Source organism: Botrytis sinoallii (assembly GCF_014898435.1).
Source record: "Botrytis sinoallii strain Bc 23 chromosome Unknown BSIN_003, whole genome shotgun sequence".
NCBI lineage: Eukaryota > Fungi > Ascomycota > Leotiomycetes > Helotiales > Sclerotiniaceae > Botrytis > Botrytis sinoallii.
The window spans coordinates 2,445,469-2,457,923 of record NW_024066030.1 but is presented as its reverse complement, the minus strand read 5'-3'; the positions used below and the strand labels follow the sequence as shown (position 1 = coordinate 2,457,923).

At 35.3% G+C, this 12,455-nt stretch overlaps 1 protein-coding gene across 1 annotated transcript; it reads right to left on the bottom strand.

Moving 5' to 3' along the window:
* Nucleotides 1-590: 590 nt before the first annotated feature.
* EAF02_002406 (uncharacterized protein) lies at nucleotides 591-2,068 on the bottom strand (the record flags this gene model as incomplete). Its single annotated transcript, XM_038898454.1, has 2 exons — nucleotides 591-1,533; nucleotides 1,587-2,068. 2 exons carry the CDS (start codon nucleotides 2,066-2,068, stop codon nucleotides 591-593), a joined length of 1,425 nt encoding a protein of 474 aa, XP_038762146.1.
* Nucleotides 2,069-12,455: the final 10,387 nt, after the last annotated feature.

The window sequence follows — 12,455 nt, the reverse complement described above, 5'->3', positions numbered from 1 at the left end:
TCTCAATCCCTCATTGCATCTCTCAATCCCTCAATCCCTCATTACATCCCTGTCCATCTCTCAATCCCTCATCCCATCCCTATCCATCTTCTATATAACGAATACACATACCATACTTATATACCATACTTATATACCATACTTATATAACATAATACATATACATACCGTACAGCCAACCAACCAACCCAACACTCCTCAAATACCCCTCATCTCACCTCCCATCTTACCTCCTTGTCAAACCCGCTTTATCTCACCTCAAGCTGAATTTTAACCACATACACCCAGAAATAATGCACACATATACACACATTAACCATCTAAAGAAATTGGACAATTCAATTTATAAATCTGATTAACTAACTAATAATAAACATATCTATTAATCTACTCCTACCCACCTAGGTAGTGAAAGAGATTTCAAGGAGAAAGAAATAACATGATTAAATAAAATCCTACCCGATCTCTTTGACGGTCTGACCCTATCAATCAAGACGATATATATCCCCAACCTGACGCCAGCTATATTGTACAACAATTTATTACAACAATTAACCTTCCTCCCCCTCCTTTGAAGAAAAAAAAAACACTTAAAGGTCCTCAGTTCCATCACATTGTTGCCACATCTGTACTTTGCTAACCTCCATTTGGCCTTGATTGTTATTAGCAGTCCAGGTAGGATACCATGTATCTCTCGCATTCCAGAAATCATTCTTGGCAGTAGCAGAAGCATCAATCCAAGGCTTTCCACTCTTGCCATCAGCAAACCATCCATTGGTACCACCAACTGCAACATTAAGAATGAGGTAGAATCTCTGATCGAAAGGTGTGTTGTGACGACCGGTTTGAGACCAAACATCTGTAATTCTAGTTCCATTGCTGTTGGAATCGGGGAAATCACCACGTTGCCAGAGTGGTTCACTGAAGGTATTGTAAAGTACTTGAAGGAGCTTAGAATCGATGTAGGTGTAAAGGTACTTCTCAGACCATTCAAGGCCAAATGTATGGAATCCGTCAGAGTAAGTAGTATGAAGTGCAGTACGCTTGACATTTGTTCTCCAGTAACCATCATTGGCAGAATCGGGTCCCCAATGAAGAGTAGACGAGATGATGTTATTTCCTCCTTGTGCATAGGTGTGATTGTTTCCTCGGGCTTCAACAATGTCAATTTCTCCAGATGCAGGCCAAGGTCCATAAGTGTTCTCAACTGGCAATAGCCAGATCGCGGGCCACAACCAATCACCAGCGGGTAACTTGGCAGTTACTTCAACACGTCCATATTTGATAGTGGCACCTTTCTTGGTATTGATTCTTCCAGATCTGACAGGCTGAATGATTGTACCGGCGGTAGTATTGGTGACTGAAACACAGTTGGTGAGGACATCGGATGAACATGTTCCATCAGATGTAAGGTTGATAACCGTATTTGATTCAATGAGTTTTGCATCTTGTAATGTAGGTCTGATGACGAGCTTTCCATCCTTGATGAAAACGTTTTCATCGTCAAGTGTAGTTTGTTCAAACTCTCCATTACTGTGAAGTGTGAGTTAGTAGATAATCACCAGAATTTCGAAAGAAGCACATACCCAAAGCCACCAACTTCTGCTTCCTGAGTCCAAATATCGGTGTTGAGTGTACCACTTGAGAAATCATCACTCATAACTGGACAGTATTTGTGATGGGTAACTGAAGCTATTCCATCATAGATCAAAAATCCCGCAATTCCCAAACCTACGAGCATGCCAATGATTGGAATGATTGTAACCCACTTTTCCTTTGGGTCTTTATTGGCTTTCCATGGTTGATCAACTTCTCCCTTCTTTACTCTTCTGGAATGAAAATATCGTGTGCCATATGTTCTTCCTACCGAAGATGATGCACCGAAAGTAGAGCCAGGTCTTGAAGCGAATGGGGAAGCGAAAGGATTGACTGCTCTGTCTTGGGTTGGAGAAGGTTGAATACTGTCATCAGCACCGAATGGATTGATGTTTTCAGGTGTTCCAGGTCTTGGTGTTGTGGCAATGGATGATTGAGGTGCGTGACCTCTAAGTGTAGGTTGTTGATCCATCTTGTGTGTCAAGAGATGAAAAGAATTACTTGTGAAATATTAAGATTATGATATGGTAGGAAATGTTGTAATGATGATCGTGAGGCAATTGAACTGATGACTTTCAGAAACGAATGCGATCAAGGTTGAGAGAAGTAGAAGATGGATAGAAAGAAGAAATGAAGAGAGTACAGAAATAGAGGTTGAAAGATATGGAGGGGGAGAAATATTTTGTAGCAGAGCTATATTAAGGGAAAACGAAGGATAAGCTTCTTGTGGTATAGCTCCTTGGCTTCCGCCCTACTCCAAGCAGGTCCTTGAGAATTGAGAGGTAAAGAGAACGATGATAGAAAGATAGTTTGAACTGATTGGATGGATTATCGACTGAAGTGTTTTAGATTCATCCAGCTTCATCTGGACCTTGGATTAGTTGACATGTAGGCTTTGATGACTAGTAGGAAAAAAGAGATAGTGGGAAGATCATAGCGGACTAGAGGTTATTTTTTTTCCCATGATTTTTTTTGGTGGCAGTGCTAGATAAGGTAGTGCGTAAGGGTAGTGCGTATGAAAATGATGGAAATGATGGAAAAGATAGAAAAATGGACAAGATGGATAAGATGGATAAGATGAATGGAAGACTTGGCAGTATTGAGGGCACTGGGTATTCACTCGTCAAAGTGGATGTTTTCTAGGCCCGTGGGGTAACTAACAGTATCTCGCTCCATCGGTAGTTCTTACCCAAAAAGGGAAGAGGGGAAGAGCGAAGAAAGCCACGAACCCAAAAGGGAAGAGAAAATTCCTTCATGTTTACTCTTAATTAAACTAATCGTGATATCTGGGCAAGTGAGTGAAAATGTGGAAATTTACCAGAGGGACGGTCGCTTAAGGTTGTACGACGGATGGTTACTTACAGATTTTATATGTATGATGTTGCACAATATCAGACCTCACAGTAACCGACCTCACAATACCCAGGTATCTTTTTTCAATACCTAATATCAATTGTATCAATTGTATCAAATGTTACCCAATGAATCATCCAATATTGAGTGTTCAAGGTAGGTAGGCACCGACTGTTACTCTCAATCTAAAATTAGTGATATTTCCCTTCTTGTAAGACTTACATCCATTTTTTTTCATCAGAGCTCTAGTATTTTCCCCCAAAGGTAGATACTACTAGGCACCTAGGTAGATTTATTCAATGGCGACATAATCACACAGCTTCCTCAGCTAATAGAAGGCTTATCAAGACCCAAAAAGACACCAGTGTATCAAATTTTCATTGATTGACTCTAGAGAGTCACCAGTTTGTCTAGTACCTACCAAGTATCTCCCTAGTACTTCTTTCTTCCCACGTGATATCATTCCTCCGATGAGCATTTCCTAATCTCAGCTCAAATCTCGTAAAAATAAAATGACGATAAGAAAAGTCGACTTTGCACTTACTTGACACTATGAAGAAAAATTCATTCTCGTCAGCTACCTAGGTATCTTAGTACACAATAACAATATCAAACTTCAATTCATGAACCTCATAACCCAAATCCACAATCTGCCCCTCATTCGCATGCAGCTTCCCGTGTCGATCACCCATTTCATCGGATGAACGAGTATATAAAAATATCTATTCATGGATACCTAGCCAAGCAAATTCTTATCTGGCGAACGGACTCTAAAACCCTTTTCAACATTATCAGTTTCTTCAACCACTCCCTCCGCTCACGACTTTTCCCATTATCGACTCTGAATACCTACCTACCTATCTACCTACCAATATTCATTTCAATAATCTCCATCAAGCAATGACGCTCCGCTGGCCCTCTGGGAGCCACTGCCGTGGGAGGCTTTTCTCGCTTTGCTCGATTATTGATAAGCGTAGGAAGGTGAAATCTGTGAGTTATTACTAGGTAGGTAGGTAGGTACCTTAGTTAATTGACTAAGATCGAAAATCACGAAAATCATGAAAATCATACAATTTTATTCTCCGATGAACGACCCGATTTTATCATTCATTCATTACAAGTAAGGCTGAAAGACTCAAACCGACCGGATCCAATAAATCGGTATCTGTTGCTAAAGTTAACCACATACTCCCTATTTGATGTTACTTATCGATCAACTTAAAGTTGGAGTACACGTCAAGTCTTTCAACCAAATGACAGATCGTTCTAATCAACCAAGTCAAACTATAAATATACATTTCTTAAGTTTTACTTAAAGAACCTTTTTCGACACAGAAAAATTAACATAGCATCGCTTGTGTACCAATCCAATGTAGCTGCGAACACCCACCTACCTACCTACCTACCCACCTACCTACCTACAGAGTACTATAAATCCCCCTTTCGTATCCATCCCAATCAAATCTCACAAATCCCATTCCACCCCGGTAAATAATCAGCATTGACATTCCCTTGACATTCCCCTTAACATCCAACCTTAACATCCAACCATACCCATCCACCTAGCGACGCACGCCCAGACTCCCAAAAATATCCGACCGCACCCGGAAATCGCGTTTCGAGATATCGATAAATCTCTACCCGTGGCTCGGACAACACAGTTCTCAAAACAGAATATCGACATCGCATTTCGGATTCGGATTGGGATGAAGAAAAAGGTGCGTAGAGGCGGGATGGGGATAGGGGATAGCTGAGGAGGAATGGATGAATGAATAAATGAATGAAAATTGGTTGGGATTTGTTATTAGCTAGGTAGGTAGACTGGAGATTATCAATATCTCTGCGGATTCATTGTTTTACTCTTTGGTTATTGAGTTCTTGTAATGTTTAAATTGATATACACCATAAAAAATCCCATATATACCTCTAAACCCTGGATACCTACTAAATACCCAAATCCCCCCAAAAATCTCATCCTTTCTTTCCCTCTCCCTCTCCCCCCCCTCCTCGCCCTCCCCCTCTCCCTCTCCCTCTCCCTCTCCCTTCCCTCTCCTTCCCCTCCCTCTCCCTCTCCCTCTCCTCTCCCTCTCCCTCCCCTCTCCCTCTCCCTCTCCTCTCCCTCTCCCTCTCCCTCTCCCGCTCCCTCTCCCTCTCCATCACACCACAACCACATCAGACAAGAAAAATCTCAGTTCCTCAATCCACATCACCATCACCATCCCCCAACCTTAAAATTCCCATCCCAGACTCGCCAGACAAGAATCTCCCAACAAATCCAAATTCAAAGCATCGAGTACAATCCGTAGATAGATAATCCTATATAACATAGAACATATCACGTGAATTATTAATATATACTTCAATTCTCTAGTTAATTGAAAAATTCTTTATCTATTTATTAGGTATTTATCTATTCATACTTAAATCTCTCAACTTAATTAATTTTTATTATTCTCTTATATTTATAATGAGTATATTATATAGTTAATCCCCCGAGCATATCGTGCATTGCCGCAAAGTCCTCGCGATCTACGAAACCTGACCCCCAGATATCAAGTTCAAATACCCACCCCATAACTGAACAGTTTTAAAAATGATTATTGAAACAGTTAATATATATATCAATCAAGTTTACTGAATTTATTATTATAATAAATTTTTACAAAAATATATACCTTAAAATGTTATCAGAAGAATAAGAAAAGGAAATAAAAATAGATTAATCGATTTAGGTAAATATAAATATAGAATAAAAGACAATTAATATAATAAGACTATAAAGAACAAAATCGATATATATAATATATTATATTACATTAAAATATATACAAAAACTACCTTTATAAAATAAAACAGTTTTCAATCAAAATATTATATAAAAGATTAGAAAATATATACAAAGATGCTCAAAGAATCAAAAACAAAAATACAAGTATACTAGTTATTGCTTAAAAGACTACTGAGAATATTGAGACTTTACTTTTAGAAAAGAGGGATTATATAAATTAAAGATTATCCCACAGTTAGCCCAACCATAATGTCCCCTGGGAGGTTCTATCACGGGGCAGGCGGGCGGGATAGGGTTCTAATAACTTTACCCTAATCTGGCAAAGTTATACTGATTCGGGTAATAGGTTCAGATTAAGGATTAAGATGTAGCTTAAAGAGTTATAATACAGGATCTTCTGAATTGAAGATATACAGAATTCTCACAGCGAGCTAGCCCGATCAGGCTCTAGTTCGCTTGCACTTTAATACGAATACTCCTTTCGGTCTTCTTCGATAGGATTAGTATATCATATAAGCTTATACTGTAATATTACCCCCCTCCTAAAGATCGAGCTCTATTAAAGCGATATATTACAATTTACAATCTATAGGCAGATAGGGCCCGATTAAGCGAGACCGGGTTTGTTAGGGTATCTATAGTAGAAGTTGCAAATCAGTTTTTGTGTGTTTTTTAGGTAGCTTATAAATTCTTTGATTAATATATTATAGCCGACTTAATGAATAATATATTTCAAATAAGATCCTTTACAACCTCTTTTTTTCTAACAAAAGTTTAGGATTTTGGTAACCTTAAAATACTTAAGATTATTTATTTTTATAGGGGGTGGTGATGGATTATATTATTTAGGAATAGAATTATTATGTATAGGATATAGCAGATTGATATAGAAAATAGAATGAATCTTTATTGAGATTAAAAGTTTTAGTTTATAGATATAGGGGTCTATCGGGTTTAAGATTTTGAAGAACCTGAGGTTCTTTTAATCGAGCTTCTTTTGTGGGTATAGGGTCTTGATATTTCTGGTATTCAATTAGACTAGATCGCTAGGCAAGCATCTATAAGTAGAGGAACAGTAAGTATTAGTATTCTTTGAATATCGAACTTAACTAATAATCAGTTTGATTTGTAAATACAAGAAGATAGTTTTCATTTTAACAACGAATTCTTTAGCATCTCGTATAGCAAGATAATTATTCTGAAACGGTATAGGCTTAAAGCCTAGGTAGAAATGGAATCTGTAGTTTAAAAAGAATAAGGTCATTTAGGTATTTTTGGATTAAGCGTTATTGATAGAGAATTCAGCAAGTAGAAGCCATTCTGCCCAATCATCCTATAGATATACTATATATGATCAAAGGTACTACTCTAGCATTGCATTAGCCCTCTCAATTTATCTATCAGTTTCGGAGTAATAAACAGTCAAAAGCTTAGCAGCTATACCCAAACGCTTGTAGATATATTTTCAGAATTCAGAAACAAATTGAACTTTACAATCAAATATAATGGATAGAAGTAAGCTGTAAAGCTTTCAGATATTCTTCCGAAATAAATAAGCAATCTCTTCAGAATTATAGGTATTATAATAGAACAAGAAATGTTTCATTTTTGTTAATCGGTTGACTATTATTATAATAGTATTGAAACCAGTATTTTCAGGTAGGTATATAATGAAATCTATTGAGATATCTTACTAAGCTTTCTGCGGGATTGGGAACAAGCGGAAAACTCCCTCCTAACCTCTACGATTCGGGGTGGTGTGGTGACAACTATAGCAGTTATGGATCCATTGTGTAATATAATTATAATATCCAGGCTAGTAATAGTTTTAGAATAATAATTCTGTGAGGATTCATAATAAGTCCACTAAATCACTTATTAATATCTTACTAAATAAGGGATATCTTGATGACTAATACACATATAATATGATCTTATATTATAAAATCATATTATCATATAGTTGTATAATAGTATCTCTTATCAAATTGATTTATAATGGAATAGAATGAAATGGAACTAGATGGAAGTATACAGGAAATATCGCTAAATTGATTGGTTGTACTTTCTTTTTATTATCTAAAATGATTCTATAAGATACGATTTAAATCGATCTTATTTATAAGCATAGAATATACTGGAATTTCATTATAAACTATATAAACCTAGAATATTCTTTAAAGAAAATCTAGGAAAAAGCAAGCAATTCATCTCAACTCAGCCTAGCTCTTCTAAATTGACTTCAATTCAACTCTTATTCTATATATTCGATTTATCCCTCAAGCTTAAACTGACTAGATCTTCCACTATCATTATAATAATACTATTCCTTATTATTATAAAAGCTAACCTCCAAGAAATTCGAAGGTTCGGGTACAGTGCAGGTGATTGGCAGCGGGCGATTCGTGGTATAGGCGGAGCAGATAGGTTTTTAGGGGATTGTGATCGGGAATGTATAGTTTCCCTTGGTAATATAGTAGGTTATTGTTTTCAGTATACTCGGCAAAAATGATTTTCGAGTATTTCGGGGATCCCTTTTGTAGGGATTTCAGGACAGATTCGGATATAGGGTTGGTTTGATAGCCTTTGTAAAACAGAATAAGTAGATTGACAAAAAGGTTTAAAAGATTTCTAAATCTTCTAGTTGTATTGTAAAATTGGGTACAAATATAGTAAATGGAATTGCAGACTTTATAATTTTGCTATTTTCTGATAAAGTTATAATATTATTGAAATCTAAATAGTTAATAATATCAGTAAGATTGGGGTTTCTCTGATTATAGATAATTATAACAAAGTATATTTTCTTGGTAATCTTGAATTCGGTTAAAGTAATAACAATGGAAAACAGATCGGGATTCAGGTTCTCTTGTTTCAGGATAATATGGCTTTGGTATAAAAAGTGTTTATCTCTTTCCTTAAAGAGATCTTCTAATCTCCTAATTAGTGTATCGGGTTTGGCATTTAGTTTTCTGGAGTGATAGGTGATTTGGAAATTAAATCGAGACAGAAATTCGGATTAGCAGGTTTGATAATAATTTAATAGTTTTGTAGTAATAAATACTCTAGATTTCGATAATCAGTAATAACTTGAATTAAGGAAACGGCATCTTTTAGTTCTAGGCGCTACTTTTTGAAATAGTGGATGATAGCTAATAGTTCTTTGTTATAAATCTCGTAGTTATATTCAATTATCAAATATTTTTTAGAGAAAAATGTAATAGGTCTCAATACTCCCTTATTATTATATTGGAAGAGTATTTCGGCAGATATATAGTTGGAGGTGTTAGTTTCTAAGATGACTTCCTTTTCCTAATTGAAGGAAGCCAGGATAAGGGCTTTGATAAACGCTTGCTTCAATTAGTCGAATGCTTTTTAATAGACAAAGTATCACGGGGCAGGCGGGCGGGATAGGGTTCTAATAACTTTGCCCTAATCTGGCAAAGTTATATTGATTCGGGTAATAGGTTCAGATTGAGGATTAAGACGTAGCTCAAAGAGCTACAATACAGGATCTTCTGAGTTGAAGATATACGGAATTTTCATAGCGAGCTAGCCCGATCGGGCCCTAGCTCGCTTGTGCTCCAGTGTGAGCACTCCTTTTGATCCTCTTCAATAGAATCAGTATATCATATAAACTCATACTATAACATTACCCTCCTCCTAAGGATCAAGCTTTATCAAGGCGGCACATTACAGTTTACAATCTACAAACAGGTGGGGCCCGGTCAAGCAGGATCAGGTTTGTCAGAATATCTATAATGGAAATTGCGGATCAGTTTTTATACGTTTTCCAGGTAGCTCGCAGATTCTTCGGTCGGTGTATCGTAGCCGACCTAGCGGACGGTATACTTTAGGCAAGATCCTCTACGACCTCTTCTTTCCTAGCGGGAGTTCAGGATTTCAACGGCTTCGAACTATTCTAAGTCATCGACTTCGACAGATAATAGCAACGGATTGCACTGCCCAGGGACAGGGTTATTGTATACAGAGTATAACAGGTTGATATGAAAAACAGAATGAATCCTTATTAAGGTAGGGAGTTCTAGTTTATAAGTATATAGACCTATCGGGTTTAGGATCTTGAAGGACCTGAGGTTCTTCCAATCGAGTTTTTTTTGTAGATATAGGGTCTTGATGTTTCTAGTATTTAATTAGATTAGGTTACTAAACAGATATTTACAGATAGAGGAACAGTAAGTATCAGTATTCTTCAAATATTAGGCTTGATTAATAATTAATTTGGTTTATAGATATAAGGAGATGGCTTTCATTTTAGCAATGAATTCTTTGATATCTTGTACAATAGAACAATTACTTTGGAATGATACAAGCTCGAAGTTTAGGTAGGAGTGAAACCTATAATTTGAGAAGAATGGGGTTATTCGGGTGCTTTTGGATTAAATATTATTAATAGAGAATTCGATAAGTGAGAGCTATTCTATTTAATTGTTTTGCAAATAGGCTACATACAACCAAAAGTATTATTCCAATATTACATTAGCCCTCTCAATTTGTCCATCAGTTTCAGAGTAATAAGCAATTGAAAGCTTAATAACTACATCCAAGTATTTGCAAATATGTTTTCAAAATTTAAAAACGAATTGAGCTCTACAATCAAATATAATAGTCAGAGGTAAACCATAAAGTTTTCAGATATTCTTTTGAAATAGGTAAACGACCTCTTTGAAATTGTAGGTACTATAATAGGGTAAGAAATGTTTCATTTTCGTCAATCGGTCGACTACTACCATAATAGTATCGAAACCAGTACTTTCGGGTAGGTGTGTAATAAAATCTATTAAAATATCTTGTTAAGCTTTCTGCGGGATCGGGAGTAGGTGGAGAACTCCTTTCTAGCCTCTGCAATTCGGGGCAGTACAGTAGTAACTATAGTAGTTACAGACCCATTGCATAATATAATTGTAATATCCAGGCTAATAATAGTTTTGGGACAGTAATTTAAAGATTTGGGTATAATATGAGTAACCAGCAATAGGCGATTTATAATATAAACAAAGCAAATAGATTTTCAGGGGGTCGTGATCGGGAATGTATAGTTTCCCTCAATAATACAGTAGGTTGTTGTTTTCGATACACTCGGTAAGAATGATTTTCAAATATTTCGGGAATCCTTTTTATAGGGATTTCAGAATAGATTTGAATACAGGATTGACTTGATAGCCTTCATAGAATAGAATAAGCAGGTCAGCAAAAAGATCTAAAGGAATTTCTAGATTCTCTAATTATATCGCAGGATTAGATATAAATATAGCATATAGGATTGTAGGCTCTATAACTTTGCCATTTTCTAGCAAAATTACAATATCATTGGAATCCAAGTAATCAGTAATATCGATAGAATCAGGGTTTCTTTAATTATAAGTAATTACAATAAAGCATACTTTCTTAGTAATCTTGGGTTCGATTAGAATAACAACAATAAAAAACAGATCGGAATCTAGGTTCTCTTGTTTCAGGATAATACAGCTTTAGTATAGAAAGCGTTCATTCTTTTCTTTAGGGAGATTTTCTGATCTTCTGATTAATATATCAGATTTAACACCTAGCTTCTTAAAGCAATAAGTGATTCGGAAATTAAATCGAAACAGAAATTCGGATCAACAGGCTTGATGATGGTTTAATAGCTTTGTTGTGGTGAAGTATTCCAATTCCTATAATTGGTGATCATTTGAATTAATAATGCAGCGCTTTTCAACTCGAAACGCTATTCTTTAAAGCAATAGATAATAACTAACAGTTCTTTATTATAAATCTTATAGTTGTATTCAATTATCAAATATTTTTTAGAAAAAAATACAACAGGTCTAAGTACTCCATTATTATTGTATTGGGAAAATACTTCGGTGAATATATAATTAAAGATATTGATTTCTATAATTACTTTCTTTTCCTAATCAAAAGAAACCAGAACAGATATTTCAATAAACACTCATTTCAATTGGTTAAACACTTTTTGACAGGCAGGGCTTTATAGAAACGGAATATTCTTTTTGATCAGATCTATTATCAAGTTAATAATCTTCGAAAAATCTTTAATAAATTATTGGTAAAAGTTCGAAAACCTAATGAATACTTGGATATTGATTATATTAACAAACGATTTCCAATTCATAATTATTCGGATTTTCTCTAGGTTTATTCGGATATTATCACTTCCTATAATAAGGCTTAGAAACTTAATTTCGAATTTCAGGAATTTGTACTTTTCGAATTTAACAAATAAGCCGGTTTCCCTTAGTGTTTACAAAACCTTCTGAATATAGCGAACATATTCTTTTCGAATTTGATTATATATCAGAATATCGTTCAAATAAGTAGTGCAAAATATATCCAAGTATTTTTGTAAGAAATCATTAATAAACCTCTAGAAGATTATAGAAACCCCTATCAGCCCAAATAGTATAATTAAGAATTCGAATAATCCGAATCAAGTATAGAATATAATTAGATATTCCTATCCCTTTTTCATTTTTATATTATTAAAGACAAAGATAATATCGATTTTATTAAAATACTTTATTTCTTTCAAATTATTTAGAGATTTTTTTATTAATAATAAGGAATATCGATCCTTGACCAATAAATTATTCAAAATATAATAATCTATACAAAACCAAAGATCTTCATTAACCTTCTTAATAAACAAAACAAGGAAAACAATAGAGAAAGAGCTTAGCCAAATAAACTTTTTTCT